The sequence below is a fragment of the Lagenorhynchus albirostris genome, chromosome 4 (assembly GCF_949774975.1).
Source record: "Lagenorhynchus albirostris chromosome 4, mLagAlb1.1, whole genome shotgun sequence".
NCBI classification, from domain to species: domain Eukaryota; kingdom Metazoa; phylum Chordata; class Mammalia; order Artiodactyla; family Delphinidae; genus Lagenorhynchus; species Lagenorhynchus albirostris.
The window spans coordinates 47883613-47904086 of record NC_083098.1 but is presented as its reverse complement, the minus strand read 5'-3'; the positions used below and the strand labels follow the sequence as shown (position 1 = coordinate 47904086).

At 44.4% G+C, this 20474-nt stretch overlaps 1 protein-coding gene across 1 annotated transcript in view; it reads left to right on the top strand.

The window, feature by feature from the left end:
- Positions 1–19158, top strand: part of PARM1 (prostate androgen-regulated mucin-like protein 1) — a 100799-nt gene extending 81641 nt beyond the window's left edge. The window contains exons 3-4 of the mRNA XM_060148018.1: positions 3778–3856; positions 15349–19158. Of these exons, the coding sequence (XP_060004001.1) occupies positions 3778–3856; positions 15349–15433 (164 nt within the window). The 3' untranslated portion in view covers positions 15434–19158. The remainder of the gene's footprint in view (positions 1–3777; positions 3857–15348) is intronic.
- Positions 19159–20474: the final 1316 nt, after the last annotated feature.

Here is a 20474-nt window from a genome sequence, read left to right as displayed (position 1 = left end):
TCTTGGCCCAGCGCCAGACGGAAGTAACCACCCACAAGTGTAGAACAGATCATTCTCTAGCCTGTGCTGTATTTTTGTTCTGAGTTGTTATGGAAGTGGGGATATGGCCCCCTGAGAAACGCCGTCAGAGGGACCCAGACTTCAAGGAGGCTTCGGCTCGTGGCTCTTCAGCAGCCCTCCGGTCAGGCAGAACGTGTTGGCACGGTGGAACATTCTGGCATCTCGGCTTAGAAAATACATACATTTCCTCCGGTCCTCTCTTAATTTCTTCTGGTTCCAGGGCTTCACAGCGTGAATCACACCCAGTCTGAAACTCACACGTGCCAACAGGGAAGATGAGGAAGACAGAAATGCCAGCCACCTCCCCATCCCCCATCCCCAGGGCACTGCCCCCCCAGTGTACACACCTTCCTCATAGGGCAGAGCTTCCCTGCCCTAGCCACACCTTCCTCATCTTTCCTCTCCCTGCCCTGCCTCGAAAGACGAAGTACGAGAAGGGGAATTCCAGTTTACTTTATTTTTTTTTCCTTATAAATGGTATTTTAATTTCTGCTATTATAGTAATAACCCATCCTATGACTGACACAAAATGCAGTCATTAATTAATACATTTTTTGAGTTGACTGAATGCTAATGAAAATACAGATAAAAGCAATACCCTGTTGTATTTTTATTCTTTTTTCTTTTTAACATCTTTATCGGAGTATAATTGCTTTACAATGGTGTGTTAGTTTCTGCTTTATAACAAAGTGAATCAGTTATACACATACATATGTTCCCATATCTCTTCCCTCTTGCGTCTCCCTCCCTCCCACCCTCCTTATCCCAGAGAAAAACAAATACTGTATGCTAACACATATATATGGAATCTAAGGGGGGAAAAAAGGTCATGAGGTATCCAGTTTACTTTAAACAGAACTCCGGGGGAAATGGCATTTGTTTTCACAAGGAGGAAATCAGGCCTTTTGGGTTCCCGCATAAAGTCCTGCTACCCTCGGCTACTGTCAGCTCAGCAAACCCCTCAGATGCTCAAACCACGATGCCCTGAGGCGTGGAACTTCCCAGCATGAACTTCCCAGCTGCTTCGGAGGCGGGCAGCTGCAGCTGCCGTGGAGGTGAAAGCGAGCTTAGGACACAAGCCCTCCCAGGCTGGGGGCCTGATGAAGCCCTTCTAGTTCCAGAAGACCCTTGCCCCCATGGTGGCACCCTCTGAGAAGAGCTGGTGGGTGGCAGAATAGTTAAGGAGGTGGCCCGAATATTTAAGTACCATCTATTTCACCTCACACGTTTTGGCCTCCTTTGGGGCAATATGAACCCTCAGAAACGCCCCTTCGCTCAGCTGCCCTCAAGGGCCCACGGGGGGAATCACCTGCTAATTCCATCTCTTGTTTGCATGGCTGTCCTTTGTGAACAAGAAGGGTGGCCTTGAAGAGCCCTGTTTGAAGACTGGTCTACACCCAGAGCCAGGCAGCCATCAGTCACATGGAGAGGAAGCCGGTCATTCTACTACTTTCTGTTTAAAAAAAAAAAAAAAAAAAAAAACAGCACTTGAGTTGGGGAACTGCCTGTTTTATCTTCAGTAGAGGTGGTGTTTAAATATATCCAGTAAATCGCAGAGTTGGAGGAGATCCAACTGCCTAGAGTTAGGGAAGAAACTTTGAAGGACAAACCTATGATTTCCTAAATTAAAGGTATCCTGGGGCAAGAAAGAAGGGTCTTATAGAGAAATCAACTATATTCTTTCTCTCCTCCCATTTTTTTGAAAGGAGGAAATTAAATTTAAAGGTCAGTTTTCAAAGCTCCTAATTGCAATCAGTGTACCTTTTTGAATCTTCAAATACCCCCATCACCTTACCTTGCGGTAATAATCCTCATTTCACAAGCTCTTGAAAGAGCTGTTAAGAGGCTTCAGTGAACTTTGAATTGTTCTAATTTCAGCGCAGTTTGGAGGCTGAGCAGCTGAGTGCAGGGTAGAGGTTATCCGTAAGGGGACTGACCTCAAACTTTCTCTACTTGATCCAGTCTTCAGATTTGAGCCTTCGGTGCCATAATTCTACCTTGACAATAGTAAAAAGGAAAGAGAACGGTACTGATAATTATACCAACCTGGCCCTAAAGGACTCTAGGAGCAGAGAGATGGGCGTGTGAGTGTCCAGAAGTGTGGAAGCTCTAAAATGGTACATTATGGTCGGTCTGTGTAGACACATCAAGTTCTGGTCTTAGTCTCAATGTTAGCAATACCTCCTTGGCCTTTTAGAAATTATAACCAGCCGGGGCATGCATGTCTCCTGTGGCCATCTTTCACCCAGACCTTTGCGGGAGTTACCAAAGAGTTAATGAGTAGACTCATTTGCTTCTTAGCTCTGCTCTAATTCCTTTGGTGGAAGGGCTAATGAGAAGAACAATATACAAAAGCCATTCATAAGACAGGGGGGAAAAAATAGAAGGAGAAGTGGCAGAATCATCCACAAATAGTAAATCTCCAAAAACGTGGGACAGATCCATCACCTTTGCGATGTAGTTCATGAAAGATGGGCACTGGTCCAGGAAGGTATATCTGGATAGGACTTTAGCTTGGTGCACAGGGCACCTCATTTAATTTTCTTCAAATTATGTGGGCAGGTAGAACAGCTCTTCTTTTCTCTGTCACAGCAGGTGAGTGGTGGATGGGTCCACAGGGTTAAGTAATTAGCCCATAGTCAGACAGCTAATGATAGAAGCACACTTGAATCCGCATATTCAGACTCCATATCTGATGCTTTTTCCAATGTGTTTAAGAGTCCCGTTCATTTGTTGAAGTAAAAAATAATTTCTCAGTGGCCTCAACGAGTAAATGGGATCCCTAGTACCAACTTTAATGCCAAAAAGTCACTTTAACAATGAGGAGACAAAAGCCCAATTGATTCTTGGTATTTCTGAGGTGAAATAAAACTGAAATATATACATTATTAGCCACCAACTCACACAAAAGGAGCATTGTGCCCCAAAGTAGTAATCTCTGGAAGCAGTATGGTTATTCTTACAAGGCTGTGTGCTCAAAGGGTTTTTTGTTTTTTGTTTTTTAACTGCCCATTAATAGTTGCCTTTGGAAACAGATTTTAAACGACACAATAAAACCTTCATGTTACTTTATAATTGTACCTGGTTATTTCTACAAACAAAACATAGCGTTACCTACCAGACTTGACCTTATTTTATACACCAAACTTGACTTTATCCTCTACAAAATCAGATTCACCTTTCAGGGCTGAAAACTGGACACATGACCCAAAGAGGTGTTCTTTTAAAATGCTTTGATTTGATGGCATCATTAAAATTAGTGCATCTCCTACCAAGGTGACCCTTTTGAAGTGGACACTACTGACATAGCGCTGTGGTTCTGCTTTATCAAAAAATCAACAGCATTATTTTGTCATGACCCTTGACTAAGCATCCTAGGTCTTCCAATATTTTGCAAATGCTAGAAAGACAAGCTAAAGCACATGAAAGAAGAAGATAGTACTTCAGGAGATTTTAAATCCACTACCCCTGCAGACGGCAGCAGCAACAGCAACAGATCGGTGGCATTCTTAAAAAAAAAGATCAAATATTACTGTGAACTGTTTTCTGAACTCAAGGCCAGCCAAAAGGCCTTCATAAATATTGGCCATTTACCGAACTTAGCCTAGCCTGAGAAGCATTTGGTAACAGAATTAAGCTCCTGGGTTTCGCATTGCAGAATGATCTGGAATGAACACCCTTCCTTCATCTTCCTTCTGTGCCTTTTCTCCTTCCCAGGCAGCATCGCCGCCATTACGGTGACAGTCATTGCTGTGGTGTTGCTGGTGTTCGGAGTTGCAGCCTATCTAAAGATCAGGTAAGACACCACCCTCCTCTTCTTTATAAAGAATGGAATTCCTTTTTATCAGGCTCTGGGCTGTGAGCTGTTTTGCTGAGTTCTGGTTTCTTCATAAGTATCTCAGCTCTCAGAAATCTTGGCAGGGAAGTGAAAATGGCCAGCATACTGCACCCTGGACAGGAATAGATGGGGCAGTATCTGAAAGTTGGCAAAGCAGAAGAAATCATCCGGACTATACAGCGTGATGATGTAATGGAAGGAGAATGAACCTGGAGTGAGGGGACTGGGGCCTTGGCCCTCTGCCCTTAACTCACATCATCACCCTGAGAAAGCAGCAAGCCTCCTGAGCCTCACTTTGTCTCACCTGTGAAATGGGCGAGATAGGCAGGCTCAATGGTTCCAAAGCACTGATGTTCTGAACACTGATGTGGGAGTGTGTACCCAGCCTGGAAGGAGGTTCTCACCGCTTCTAGAGCAAAATGTTGAAACTACAAGGAAAGCGTAGTGTTTTCTACAAAATTGGGTCTTTTCCCCCCGAGATTATATCCTTATAGTTTGGGTTTTAAAATATCCTTTCTCTTATGAAAAGAATGTGATCACAGATGGTAGTTGAGTTTTTACTTTCTTTAGCCAAAGAGAAAGTTGCAGTACCCTGTGAGTCCTCCACTTCTGTCGTCTACCGTCTGTAAAATCAAAACTCTCAAAAACCACGTTACTCACACTGAGTGTCCTATCAGCTGTAAAATGCCAAAAGGCAAGTGGCTGTCTGGTTCCCCAGTCTGCCCAGTGCCTATAACAGGGACAGGAGGACGCATGCCACCGTGATGAGCACAACTGGTCCCTGACCCCCCAATGCGTTCTCCTCCCAACAGCCAAGCCCATCTTTGTGGAAGCTCCTTCGACCTGTCACTCCCTCCCTCAAACGCCCCCAGTGGCTTTCCCCCGCCCTTAGAATTAAACTGACCCTCCAGCTTGGCGTGAGTTCCTTCATGGACCCACCCTGCCACGTCTTCTTGCTCATCACACATTTCTCTCCCTGTTAACCACTGAGCTGCAGTCACACTGGCTTTCCATCCAGTTCTTAGAACTCACCAGGTACTTTGTCTCTCCAGGCCCTTGGCTCTTGTTGGTCCCTCTCCCTGAAATGTTCTTCTTCTAGTTCTTCCTCATACATGGCTTTCGAGTCACATTCTCCAGGAGACTTCCCTTCCAGTTTGGTGCCTTTGTTATTTATTCTCCTAGCGCCTCAATTAGTTTCATCCTGGCTGTTTTCACTGTATGTGATTTTATTTGGTTGTTTTTATATGCTTGTTTGCTTGTCTTTTGTCTCTTTTCCCCACAAAAATGTAAACTGCCTGAGGACCCAGACTTTATCTGTGAGCACAGGGCTGGCCTAAAGAAGATGCTCGATAAATGGAATAAATGCACAACTGAACGTAAGAACACACAATCACACAGGCACAGCTGTGCACACAGGCACACTCTTGACCTTTTCTCATCACAGCTGTGCTTCTCCTTCAAGAGGCGTGTCCTGGTTCCCCACGTGGAGCTCACGTATTTAGTTTCTCATCTCTACACACACATCCCCTCTGCTGCCCCCTCTCATCTCCTCCGGTCACCCCAGCCCAGACCAGCGCCCAGTGGGGAACCCTCCCCTCCCCCTTCCCTTTTATCTCCCTCCATCTTTTGTTCTACACATGAACAAAATCAATCTAATGACTGGTGTCAAGTATGAGAGTGCCTTGTAATATCACCCCATCTAAGGTACAAAGAACAGGAAAGCCAGGTTTCAAAGAGAAATCGGAATTAAAGTGCTAGCATTACCTGTGTCTAAAAGCCTTTATGAAAGGATCCAGTGGTCTGCAAATTAAAAAAACAATCTTTCTCTTCATTAAGTCTATATTTCCTTGAGCATCAAACAGTTTTATGAATTATAGCTTACTGAATGCTACCCTTTTCCATCTGGCTTAATTACTAGTTTATCACTGTATTTTAATTATTGGTTAAATTGGCTTTTATGAACTAGTCTGGGTACCTCATTCCCACTTTGTAACAGAGTTTCTCGTTGTGTTTGGGAGATTCTGGGTGGGGCTCAAAGAAAGGAACTTACAGAGAGATTTTAGAGACATTCTAGAATCACCAGTGGTGAGTTCCCAAGGGCTGTGTCACCAAAAATGCCTCCACAGAGTATGGAACAAAATAGAAACACTTCCCTCTCGCCGCACACTTGCCAGAAATGATGTTAAAATAACCTCAGGACTCTTCTTCTTGACTCCAGGCAAGAACTCAGCTTCACCACCTGAAGCCTACCACTGATGATAGACAGGCAGACTAGAACAGTGACTAAGAACTCAGACTCCAGGAGCAGGGAGATCTCAGTTCCAATCTCAGCCCTACCACTTTCTAGCAGGTTCTACCATCACCTGGGCATGGAACAGAGCTTCACTATCCCTCACTTCCCTCCTCTGTAAGATGAGGACCGTAATTTTAACTACTTGGTAGCATCGTTGGAAGGATTAACGGATGCTGCTTCCCAAGTACATAGCACTGCCATCATCATCATCATCATCAAAGTGGTCAGCTGGAAGGAACGCCAGCGGGACAGCTGATCAATAGATAGTTACTGAGCATTAGCCATGTGCCAGGAACTCTTCTAAGCAATGGGGTCACATCAGTCATGAGACACAGTTCTGCCATCTCAGAACTTACTGGGTTTGGAAAAATTTTGTTAGCATGCCATTAAAATTGGTTCTAATGAGTGCTGATTAAAATTGTATAACATTTTCCTTAAAAATTTAAGACATTTTTAAATTTAAAAAAATTAAATAAAATTTAATTCTAAAATTTAAAAAATTATTTAAATTTTAAATTTAAAAAATTTTTTAATTTAAATTTAAAAAATTTAAAAAGTTCTATTTTTTCTCCAAGCATTCTCAACACTAGATAAATTCAGTGAATGATTAAATTGAACTAGTCGTTGTTTCTCTCCTGCGTAATGTAATTCCTCCCTCTTAATGTAGAAAGGTCCCCATGGTGTAAGTATAAGATTGTTATTTATCTTTGGCACTACAAACTTAAGGATGGATAAAGTGATCAGACCCCTGTTTAGAAACCCCCTAAGGAAAACCTCTTTCTGCTGCTCTGGTAATTATTTTGGAAAAATGATAACATAAGGCGGTTAATAGCTCTCGTGCATCTCAAGGCTGTGCTAAAACCCCTTCAAGTGTTATTTTGCCAGATTCTTGGAAAGCCCCACTGATCATTCATCAAAAATACACTTGGCTCAATTGACAACTGTGCGTGTGTGTGTGTGTGTGTGTGTGTGTGTGTGTGTGTGTGTGTGTGTGTACCTAAGGTTGAGTTTTGCCTTGGCTGGAAAGTTCCTCCATTCCTATTGTCCCACATTTCTGAGAACAATAACATGACAGAGGTATGTTGTCTGTGGTTTTTTTAGCTCACTTGGCTGGAGCAGCAAGTGACTGAAATCACAGCCCATGAGGGAACCATTAGCTTCTGGCCTGCAACCACACCCTATCACCCCAGGCCCAGCCGATGTCCCGGCAAAGGCAAAAGAAGATCCGCTTGAAAGGGCAGCCTCACCACCAGAAAAAGGGCCCTCTAACCTAAGCCGCTTTGGGATGCAATTTATAAAAATGAACTGCCCAGAACCTTCCAAGGCTCTTTTCTACTATCCACCCCCGCACTGTAGCCAGCAACAATGTGGGGTGGAGGGAGGTACGTGGGCTTTGCGATCAGGTTCGATACTGACCCTTCTACTTACTAGTTAGGTGGCTTTGGGCAAATTTCTAATCTCCCTGATCCTTCACCTGCAAAAATAGAGCGGATAACACCTATCCTTCAAGGTTGTCTTGAAGATGAAGTGGAGTAATGAATGTAGATGACCTGGAAAGACCGTATAACATGGTAAAGAATATGGACTCTAGGGCAAGTTCATTAATCACTCTGCGATCACTTGCCTTGTTTGTAAAATAGGACTAGAATACTAATACCTAACTCAGGCTTGTTGTGAGGATTAAACTATGATACAGGTAAACACGCAGTTCCGGGGTTGAAGTGAGGGCCATGGAAGGGCCAACTGCTGTCCTCGTTGTAATTATCACGCGCTTCCTACTTAGGTGCTCAGTAAACTGTAGCCACCAGCAGCCCCGTTCCGTAGGCGTCAGGGATTCAAAGGAGAGAGGAGAGGTGGAGGAGGAGGAAGACGGCACAGAAGCTCCGTTTTCTAATTACCTGTTGACGTGCAGACTTCCATGTTCCATCTTGGCAATTTCAGTTGTGCTTTTTCTAAACGCCCGGGAAGTGGCACCCACATTATACATTCATTAATAGAAGCTATCTGTGAGAAATCTCTATTCCAGGGCAAAAGAAAGCAAAAGCCCCGCCTGCCTCTAGCAGAAGGTTGTCTTTAATTAGTGATGATTGAAGAATGAGGTAAGTCAGTTCTGTTTTGTTTAAGTTGGCTCAAAACTGTTCAGCCACGAGATAATCTCCCGGGCAGGAGACCATATCTGCTATCGCCAGCAACGTGGATGCTGCTATAATTAGGTGTGCTGGTAGCCCAGACAGACAACACGGCTGTTCCCTTCACAAAAATAAATGTGATCTTGATTTGTAGACACAACAGGGCCTGGCCCTTAAGACATCTTTGTAGAAGTCACCTGTTTTGCTTGAAGTCTTTCTAGTGATGACATTTTCTGCAACTGGATTCTTCCTGGTTGTTGTAAGTTTGAAAAACTAGGCCCATAAAAAGCCAGCCATGAAGTCTAAGATCTTCTAGTGTTTGCTAGCTACAGGTTGACCTTTTCCGGTCAGCTTCTGGCGTTCTGTAGGTCTAGTTGACTTGATTCTCTACCTCAGTGATTCTCAAGACTTCAGTGTGCATAAGAACCAATGGGCGAGGGCTTCCCTGGTGGCGCGGTGGTTAAGAATCCACCTGCCAATGCAGGGGACACGGGTTCGAGCCCTGGTCCGGGAAGATCCTACATGCCGCGGAGCAACTAAGCCCGTGCGCCACAACTACTGAGCCTGCGCTCTAGGGCCCACGAGCCACAACTACTGAGCCCACGTGCCTAGAGCCTGTGCTCCACAACAATAGAAGCCATCGCGATAAGAAGCCCACGCACCACACCAAAGAGTAGCCCCTGCTCGCCACAACTAGAGAAAGCCCCGCACAGCAACGAAGAACCAAAGCAGCCAAAAATAAATAAATAAATTTATTAAAAAAAAAAAAAAGAACCAGTGGACAAGCTTGTTAAAAACACAGTTTCCTGGGTCTCAGCCCCATAGGTTCTGACTCAGTGTGTCAGGGTGGGGCCCATGCAGTGGCAGCTCTCACCAGCTCACGGGTGATGCCAGTACCGCTGGTCGAAGGATCAGACTTTGAGTAACCCCACTCTACCCTTTCCTCCCAACACTCCAAACACACTTGGCTCTAAAGTACCAGGTATAACGCTCTGCTGTTTCGTGCCTTTGTTTTTTTTGAACGTGCTGATCCCTGGCCAGAGGTGTTTGGTTCACCTCTTTCTTATCTGGCTAATTCCAAGTTGTCTAGCTCAAAAGAGATCTTCTCTGGGAAGCTCCCACCCTCACCCTCTCCACAGTGAGTTTCATGCTGCCCATGCCTCCTTCGTACCATTCACTTCCCTGTACTGGAATCATTGCATCCACTGCCAGTCTCCTCCACTAGAAGGTCAGAGAGCCCCTGGCAATACCTGACATATAAGAGTTGCTTTATAGATACTTGCTGGCTGAGTGAATGATTGTGGGTAAGAAAGTTTGGGGTGCGGCAGCAGTGTTGGTTTATTCCAGATCAGGAGAAACTAGGTTTAGAGAAGGGGAAGCGATGGGAATCTGTTAAACCATAGATTTCCCCTAGTTATCTCGTGACTCTGAACTTGTTGACAAATAGGCAGGTGTTCCGACGTGCAGGCCTCTTCTGTGATGAGTGTCTGCCAGTATGATATTAAAATATAAAATAAATGTTACCTGCCCCTTCAAAGTAAAGGTGATTATTTAAAGATACTGAATTATGATACTCTAGCTGTTGCCACTAACTTGCAGTGGTTAACTGCGGGCAGATAAATTCACCACTAATGGTCACAGATTTCTTAGCTTCAAATTGGTAGTTCACAATGTTAATTTCTTAGTTTTGACTAATGGGCCATGGTTATGTCAGATGTTAACGTCAAGGGAAGTTGGGTGAAGGGTTCATGGGAATTCTTTGTACTATCTTTGCAATTTTTCTATAAATCTAAAACCATCCCAATATAGAAAGTTTTTTTAATTATAGGTCAGTAGCTACCACACAGATGTGTTGTTTTCTTCTGCCCCAGAGCCTTTGCACATGCTGTTCTCTCTGTCTGTAGGGTCTGCCTCAGGCATCCCCATGGCCCATCCACATCTCCTTTATGTGTCTGCTCAAATGACCTCTTCGTGAGACTTTCCCGATCACCATATTCAAAATGACAATCCCCGCTTCCCATATGGAACCCCTCATTCCCCTTCCTTGCTTTATTTTCCTCTATTGTACTTATTACCATCTGCCATATTATTTTTCATGTCTTATTTATTGTGTCTTCCCCCATTAGAATGTAAGCCCCCTTAGGACAGGGATTTCTGTCTCTTACTTCACTGAAGTATTCCCCAAATCCCAAAATAAGGACTGATCAATGATAACTTTTCAATGAATAAATGGAAGGAGCCAGGCAGGGAAATGACAATCAGAAAAAGAAAGCCACCAACGAAAACAAAGGAGCCAGTGACAGCTACACCAAACTAGCTTTGCTAATGGATGATCGAGAGTCTAAGACCTAATGGCTGATGACCAAGGAGCTGCAAGTTCAGTTGTGTTTTCCCAGCACTAAGCCATACCTTATTCATCTTTATAACTCTCCTTCTTAGCGCATAATAAGCACCAGTGATTGAACGGCAAGACTCACTTTACTAGAGAGGAGAGGACTTTGGAAGGAGTAGTAATAAACAAAGTTGGAGACCTGCTGGAGAACCGGGGTTGACCCTTATAAAGGAGAAGGTGTTTTCTAAAATACGTTTGTCTCAACACAGAAAAAAGTTAAACACCTCATTCATTCTCAAAGAGCGTTGAGTTCCATTAAGTATTGATGCTCTAGCTATCTTAAAATAGGTACCTTTTCACAGTTGTGGAGAAGACCTCAAACCATAAATGTCACACCACATTTACCAGTTGTCACCAACAAGGCATCACCAGTTGTGACTGCGGGGAGTGGGGAGTGTTGCTTTGTCAGAGCAAAACCACTTGAGAAGGAAGCAGTGAGGCAAGGGCTTCACAGAAATCATTCCCTATTTTGTCCCCTCAGGTTCTGCTTTTAGCTAACTAAATCATCCGACTGCAGTAGAACAATAGTGACAGTAAGCACAGTGTCATTGATTTACAAGGACTGTGGGCCTATACTGAGTGCTTCAAAGCCATGTCATCACACGGGAGACATTTAGTGGTAGTTCTCTTCCCTCTTCCTATCTTTAAGGTTAAAATGGTGGCTTTGGCCCTTTCTGTTCTTGAATAAGGTATTTTCGCTTTGCCATGGTTATATTGCACAATGCATTGCCACAGGCCATACTAATCCCCGCTGGTATTGACAAAGTAAACTCTGTGCATTTACTCCGTGTACTGTTTATATGCTACTGGATGTAAGCAGTTATTATCAAGTATTTATAAAAGTACCATCACATGAAGAGCAACGTATCAGACATTCAGAAAATGAGAAGCAAAGTAAGACGTAGTCTGCCCCCGGAAGGTTTACTGTCTAAGGAAGCCAACGCACAGCAAATGGAAAACTTAGCTATGCTGGCTTGCTGGGTGCGGTCTTTATGAAGAAATGGAGTAAATGAAACTGCCTTGACATGACGAGGATGTCATTCACACAGAGTGCTCTTAAGATTGAAATTAAACGCAGCAGCCTTGCAGTGCAGAGCCAACAGGCCTTAGTTTTAGTACCACCTCTCCCAGTACGTCACAGTGACAGTCTTCCAGATCCCTTGGGCCGAGCCCCACCTTCTTAATCTTGAGAGTGGGAGGGGTTTTTTGTTTATTTATTTATTTTTATTTATTCTTGGCTGCGTTGGGTCTCCGTTGCTGTGTGCGGGTTTTTCTCTAGTTGTGGTGAGCGGGGGCTACTCTTTGTTGTGGAGCACGGGCTCTAGGTGCGTGGGCTTCGGTAGTTGTGGCACATGGGCTCAGTAGTTGTGGCTTGCGGGCTCTAGAGCTCAGGCTCAGTAGTTGTAGCACACGGGCTTCGTTGCTCCACGGCATGTGGGATCTTCCCGGGCCAGGGCTCGAACCTGTGTCCCTTGCATTGGCAGGCGGATTCTCAACCACTGTACCACCAGGGAAGCCCCGAGAGTGGGAGTTTTTCCACCACTTTAGACCTGACAAATGCCAATCTGAAAAATTCCTCCATTTCCATCTAAAAACATGCCATGATTTAAGAGGTTCTGACCAAGAGAGATAGTTTAAAATGATCATTAATGATTCTCTTCTTATCTCACACACACACACTCACACACAAAATGTGTTTGTCTTCCTCTTTCCACAGTATTACAGGATTTATCCAAACCTGGCTTGAATCCCAGCACACCCAATTCTTCTTGTTTAGGCTCATTATTACATTAAAACATGCCCTGCAGGTTCAGTATACTCCCAAACATGGTTTATCTCTATTTCTTGCTTTGCTTCCCTCATTTATCAGTATTTTGCTCAACTCACAGTCCATTCAAATGAGAAGACAAAGAAAAATGAAGGCTCCATCTTTTTCCTTTATTTTACTAGTGTGTGTGTAGTAGACATCTCTTATAATACAGCAGATTCAGGTATAGCTCTGATCAAATAGTCTTGCCTACAATAACCACGAGCAGTAAGACCTGACGCCCAGAAGATTTTTAATCCTCTAACCCCACTCTCGCATGATAATAATTTTTTTTAAGTTATAATATAAGAAGCTGGTTTTATAACTATGCCTGGGGCATAGTTTCAGGAGTTCCTGGAGAGAGTGAGGGAGGTGCACTTCTCACTCAGTATCCTTTTCTATTTGCAGATCTGTCATGCGCTTGTGTAAGTTTCATTATAATAAAAATTAAAAAGCAATATTGGGCAACATTTATTGTGTATTTACTACGTGCCAGGTCTTTTATATGCATTACCTCATTTAATCCACCCACGAATCCTAACGCAATTTTTTTGTTTCTCCGTTTTATAGATGAAGAAACAGGGAGTTAAAAATATATTCAAGGACATACATCTGTAGGCTCAACTGACATTTTATGAGAATCAAATTATATGATAGATATAAAAATGCTGTGAGAAAGCACACAGCGGTGAGACAGGGTATCCTATCAATAAAAGAAGGTGCCTATTGGGTCCCTTTTGGCCAGACTTGTCACAGTAAGTCATGCTGAAACTCAGGCCCAGCTCCAGTCTTGTAATCCCTAGGTTTCTACTTGTTCAGTCTATAACTTCCATTTCTCAACCCTCCTATTAAAGAATTTGATTGGAATTGGAGGTTTTAGGTGTGGGGGAAGTGTTGGCGATGGATGGGCGGGACCTCATTTACCAACACTGCCCTCTCCTATTCCTGCCAATCAGTAGATCAGTGGTGTGTTATTTGTGACCTCTTTCCTTCTTACACCCACAGAAATGAGTGTGGGTCTTCAGGGAAAACAGACTATTTTGTGGAAGTTTCCAGGTGTATAGACTGGGTCAACTGAGCCAGCCCTCGGGACTGAAATCAGAATTTTGAAAGCTAGGAGTCTGAAGCCAGCACGTCAAGCATCTCTTTTCAACTACCTGACAGATGTAAATAAGCTTAGAAGAGTGACAGCGCTTATTTTAGCAACAGATAGAAGTGTATAGCAAAAGCTTTTTGTGCCTCTCGGGCTGTATTTTCATTTTGTTTAATTTTCATATCTAGCTGAGAAAAAAGTTAGGGGGAGTGGGTATGTTCATCTGTACTATAGATAGCCTACCTGATTTCCAGTGGCGAGGTGTCAAAATTCACAAGCTAGCCTGAACCTCAGAGGCACCAGATGCTCATTTTGTGGTGTTCTCCAAATCCTGTCATTGGTTTTATTCTTAAAATGCCATAATCATTTCCAGGAAGCTCCCACCTTGTGAACAGATTGGATGTTCAGGATGTATTTTTTCCTATCACTGTTTCTGCCACAAACATTTATCGAGGACTTACTCCTCTAGGTGCTGGAGATAGAGGCAAGAACAAACAAAACAGGCAAATAATCCGTATGTATAGTCTAATTTGAGGAGAGAGGCAGTCACAAAATAAATACGTAAATTGTATCGCATGTTAGAAGGTGGTGAGTGCTATGAGAAAAATTAAGCAGGGAGTGCTTTGGGCGGGGAGTGGCAAGTTAAATAGAGCTCCTAAGGAAGGCTTCCCTGAGAAGGTGACATTTGGGCAGATGTAAGGAAATGAGGGAATGAGCTCTGTGGAGATCTGGAGGACAATTGCTCCAAGCTGAGGGAACAGTAAGTGCAAAGACCCTGAGGCAATTGTGTGTCAGGCATGAGAGGAGAGAGCAAAGAGGCCAGTGTGGTTGGAACCGAGCAAAAGGCACTGGCATAGTAGCTGATTTGCTCAGAAAAGTGACAGGAGCCAGACCCTGCAGGGCTTTGCAAACCATCGTAGTGACTTTGGCTTTGACTCTGTGTGGGATGACGGGCCACTTAAAGGCTTCACACGGAAGAGTGATAAGCATCTGATTTCAGTTTCTTTTTGAAATAACATTAATCGTGGAACAGGTTGCCAGAATGAACCAGCAAAGCCAGATAAACCCATATTGCCGTTGAGCTAAGGTGCTAAGCAGACTCCAGGGAGCTGAGCTCAGAGAACTGGGTTCAGATCCCGGAGGTGAGGGTTCGACTCATAGCTCAGCTGGGTGACTTTGGGCATGTCAGTTAACATCTCTGAGCCCCATTTTCCTCATCGGAGAAATAAGGATGAACAATACCTGGCCCATGGTTTTATTCTGAGGATCAAGTGAACACGGAACATAGAAGAACTTGTAGCTTATAAAACATTATATAAAAGGTCAGGAGGGCGTGGTGAGAGCAACAGCGGTTCTGGTTGTGTCGTTATCATTTCAGGGAAAATGAAGTCCAGGACCTAAGCCAAAATGCCAGGAATGCAACCTTCCCTTTCCCATTACTTCTTATTAAATAGCCATGGAAAAGGGGCCTCTTCCTCCTCCAGCATTGGAGGTAAAGGAGAGAGACAAGGACCCAGCGGATCTCGACAGAAGGCGCCAGTTGGGCTCCCAGTGGATCAGTCATAACTTACAAGGTGTCCGCGGACTGGGGCCGCCCGGCTTGGTGCGTCTGCTACCGAGGGGTGTCCTAGTGAAGAATTGTGTCTCCTCTCCCCGGTTCAGGCCCCAGGGCACGGGGCTGTCCACAGACGGGCAACTTCTCCAAATAACCACACCCCTCTTCTCCTTCCCACCAGGCATTCCTCCTACGGAAGGCTCTTGGATGACCACGACTACGGGTCCTGGGGAAACTACAACAATCCTCTGTACGACGACTCCTAACCAAGGAAGGTGGCCTGAGATGAGGAGTAACTGTCTTTATTTATCAGTGCTTATCCAGTAGAATTAATAACAAGTACCTGATGTGCATTGAGCGACCATCCTAAGCCCTGTTTTGTTGGTTTGGTTGTTTTGTTTTCCTCCCTCTCCTCTGGCTGCTACAACTTCCCCTTTCTGGTACCAAAAAAAAAAAAGAAAGAAAGAAAATTATTTAAAAGTGAGTGGAGTCTGACATGCAGCTGACATGGGCCAACCCTACGCCGTCCAGGCCGGACGCCACGGTGGAGGTGTCTGTACCCAGCGCAGGTCCCACTGCGAGAAGAAACAGGAAGAGGGATCAAGTTGTGTCGTCAAGGGTTCCTTTTAGGGGAACTTTCAGTGTGTGGTATTTCTTAAACTTTTCTTTAGGAGATTACATTCAGTCTCAATGAGGGGAAAGGCGATGAGTGCTGGGAGGAGTTTGCCCTGCAGGTAAGGAAGCAGGGGTTTCTCAGATTCGTTTTTAATCTCAGTTTATCTGGTTGTGTCCCACAGGACACCTGCTCGGCTCTGCTAGCTGGATGCCAGTTTCTTAGCTGCCTAATTAAGGAAAGAGGAACCTAGAAGGTGCCCTGGGGGAGGCCAGCTGGCCGAGGGGCAGAGTAGCAGGCTGCTGTCAGATCTCAGCCTGCCTGCTACCTGGCCTCCCCTCCAGGACACCTGTCTCTGCTGAGGATGCCCGTTCTAGTCAACCGCAGCTGGGACCCCAGCCCACAGGCTTTCAGCGGTTCCACAGGAGAAGGCTGTGAGATGAGTTTAGCTGTAGAAAAGAAAGGGAGAGACGTGTGAAGTGAGTGTGCAATGGGGGCGTTGAGGAGGGTGGGAGGGAAGGGGCGTGTAACATACACCGCGTACCTCATTAGGGAAGGTAAGAGCTGCCCTCAGTAACTGTCAGAGACATCCACTGCCCGAAGGAGCCTGTAGACTCCTTGCTTTCTACCCCCAAAGCAACTGGTTCACTGCCTTACTGTCTGTGCGATAAAGGCTGTAAACTGGTTGTTCTTGTTGTTGTTCTTGTTGCTGTTAATTTTTTAAAGGCACTAGTTTGTCTGCAGTTGCTCAGTGAGGCTTTTCCGTACAGACACAGTGATTAATCCGTTTATTTTTCCCAAATGTTTACCTTACTAATTCTGCTGTTTGATAAATGGACACCCCTGGGTACCTAGTTTTCAAATCCTGCATCACGAATTTTGAGAAAGAGCCGATCATCTTTGTGGGCATCCGTTTCCAGCAGTGCTTCTCAGCAGCAGGTAATTTTGCTTCCCCTCCCCCATCCAGGGAACATTTGAAAATGCCTGGTGATACTTTCTGAGTGTCACAATCTGGGGGTGCTACCACTGGGTAGAGGCCATGGAGGCACTAAACATCCCACGATGTACAGAATAGCCTACCCCAACTAAGAGTTATCTGGCCCCAAAGGTCAATAGTGCCGAGTGTGAGAAACCCTAATTTATTGTGATGCTCGTTGCGACAAAACAAGACGCCCCAGGTTAGGGATAGTTTTTACTTTTACCTAAATGAAATGATTCGTTCGATTTTTATCTCAAAAGTATTTAGTGTTGGCGGATGGGTTGTTTTTGCTATGCATGGTTGCCTTTTTATTTCTGTGTGTTTTCTAGATAGCTTTATTTCATGGCTCTAACCCTGTCCTCCTGAAACACCTGTGTATTAGCAGCCAGCATTTTAGTCCTGATTTCATAGCGTAGAAAATATACATTGGGTTCTGTTTCAGAATGTGTCACGGTATCCTATGCTATCATAGAGAACTTGAAACTGCATCATATTTTATTTCTAAACTTGGACCTGCTGCCATGACTCTGTTTAGTTTCCAGAAACTTGACCCTCAACTCCTGCTGTCACTCACTGTGGCCCAGCAAAAGTACTGACATGAAAACAGCCGCTACCGTGCTGGGCTAAACTTCTCTGGTGGCAGAGACGTTAGGGCCGGTGACACTTTCCATGATGTGCCAATCCCCCGCTCTGAAAGAAATTGGACAAAGAAAGTGGACATTCTCAGAAAAATGGCCAGGAATGACCAAGGGTACCCCTTCTGACCATGCTTGGCCTGAGTAATGATCCCTCTTTCCTACCCTCACCCCCTTTATAGGCTTTCAGTTCGGCAAAGGACAATTCAACAACGACAGGACATTCCATATGTTTTTTTCCTCCCTCGGCCACAGATGTGTTGACAAAACGTCCGTGAAGCACCTTTGGAGAGGTGGTCTTCTGGGTGTTGCTCAGTCATAAATACTGGGTGAGAGGGACCAGCCTCTTCCCAGGGAATCCTGACTCAGCTAGCATCTTTCCCTACCAAGGCTGCTGTTGTACAAGAGCGCTTGATGGGTTGGTTGCTCTTATTAATTTCCGGATCCTTAGGGTAAAGAGAGGGATCTGGACCTACAGCAGACGCATTCAGCAAGGTGACAGCTTCCCATAAACTAACACTCCTTGTTATGTTAGTGTAAAATACCGATGGGTTGAACCTTATTTTGCCAAGTGCATTTTTCTGTTTTTGAGTTGGCCAAAAATGTTAACAACTGCATTCAACAAATATGGGTTAGCACACTCACACTCACACACACACACACACACACACACACCCCTGCCAATAACTGACGTCCTTTACCTCAGGGAGCGAGTCTGTTCAGGCCTACTTAAGGGAAATGGTTCCAGTTGGTCTAAAACAACCATGTACTCTCCAGGGACCGGACTAGTCATAATGCATTAGAGAGAATGTCAGAGCAGGAGAGAGGCCAGCAGCCTCTTCTAGGTCACAGATTGCAAATGACAGAGTGGGGTTCAAGTTTGTTTTCTTTTACCGTGGCCCCAGTGAAGTCTCCTGCCCTCCCTGGACGTCTGTGTCTTCAATTCTTAGTCGGGCGTGACGCTGTCCTATGGACCTCACCCCATGCTACCTCACAAATGTGTTGTGAGGATTAATGAAATCATGTCTACAGTGTTTTCAATTTCTGGAGAAAACTATTTATAGACATTTTAAGTATTACATAAATGTATACGTGATCTCAGTTTCTTGTTTGATGTGTTGTTTTTACTTAAATCTATGAAACGACAGCTGTATAGTAACTAGATACAGACAGCTGTTACAGCTCCAAGCTAACCCCCAGTGCCGCCACCTGACTCCTGGGACCGTGAAGGATGGTTTCCATCCCTGAATGAAAGGATGGCCCAGGACATAGGTCTCACAGACTATTGAGTTAGGGTAACACATATGGATACCTGAACGCTAACAGCAGTAGACCTGGCCTTTACCATCCCAAAGTTTTCTGAGTTCTTTGTGGAGTTGATTTTGGTTTACTGTCATCTGTTTGCCCTTTATCTTGCTTGCAAGGGTGCATGGTTCAATCCCTCGCATCTGGGAAATGAATTCTGCAACTGGGCCAGATGCTAATTTGCACGTCGATTCACCTTCTTTGCCTTTTATCTCTTTTTGGCAAATGAATGTACCATTTCAACTTTGATTTTAAAGTGCTAGTTGATATTGGTAATAGTGCTAACCAAGAGACCAATGCCAGATTGCTTTTTTGGGGTGAGTTAGCCAACGTCATTTCAAGATGGAAAAACTTGCAACTTCTTTGATATTTGATCTCATTGTATCTACATTTGTTGTAAGACGTATTGCATACTAATGATAATTATATCAATTAAAGTTCTTAAAAGCTTGCATCTGACAGTGTTGATTCGCATTTTGATATGTTCTGTTATTCAAGCCGTTCGGTTCCTATGCTCAGTACTGCTCAGATTAAGTAGTCCTGGCTTGTTCTTAGAGAAAATTTATCCCACATCAATAAATAATACTTTCTGCAGAGTGGGAAGTTCTCTCTGATCTTGAAAGAGAATTGAAGGATGTCAGAAATGAAGAAACTTTCCAAGCAATGATTTTACTCTTAACCATATACCATGCCTTATAAAATAGTTATAAAAATAAACACTTTGATTCAATAAACAGGTAGTGATCCATGATAAGTCACGTTAAGGCAGTAGCAGTACATTGGATACTTGCTTTGCTCTCCTTCAAAAAATTCGGCGTACCCATCCATCTGACAGTTAAATAGCAAGCAATTTCAATCATCCAGAATATAATTTCCACGTCCAGAAGCCAACCGAAGACTATTCTGATTCTGAAGAACGCAGCAATAACAAAGCCCGTGTATCTTGCAACATAGGAGAGCAGCGGATCCACCTGCAAGCTAGAGCAAGTTGATTTGATGATGGATTTAAAATTGAGGTCAGATTTCGTATGTTTAGGTACCTGGCTTCCAGCGGCACAGCATGGAGGATTGCCGGGGAGGACTCGAGATGAACAAAGAGAACCAGACGTGAAACAGACCCTTCCCCGTTGACCATTCGGTCATTTCTCGAAGACCCGCTGTGGGCACGAAAGCAAGTAACAACTCCGTTATTCCAAGCTTGCCTGAACAGGATTGGTTGGAAAACACATTAAGTGTGTATAGAAAGAAAAAGCCTAATAATAATGTGTAGTGTTTACATATTACGAATTATTGGTTCCAGATCAATTTTTTCCCTGTATTATAGCTTTTCCAAGTCAGGTCATAATCTGTTTCAATCACTGAGTAACCTATCTTCAGTCTTCTACTCTCCTAATATTCAACAGTATGCACCGATAGCTAGTAGCTATATTTTGATTTTTGTCAGAAAGGACTGAGTCATGAATGACACTGAAAAACACTGATCAAATTGGGAAAACACCTGTAAGAGGTATGACCTCTTCTCTTAAAGGATGTAATCTTTGGGGCTTCCCTGGTGGTGCAGTGGTTGAGAGTCTGCCTGCCGATGCAGAGGACACGGGTTCGTGCCCTGGTCCGGGAAGATCCCACATGCCGCAGAGCGGCTGGGCCCGTGAGCCACGGCCGCTGAGCCTGCGCCCGGAGCCTGTGCTCCGCGATGGGAGAGGCCACAACAGTGAGAGGCCCACGTACCGAAAAAAAAAAAAAAAGGATGTAGTGTTTGGCAAGTGTAGAATGGG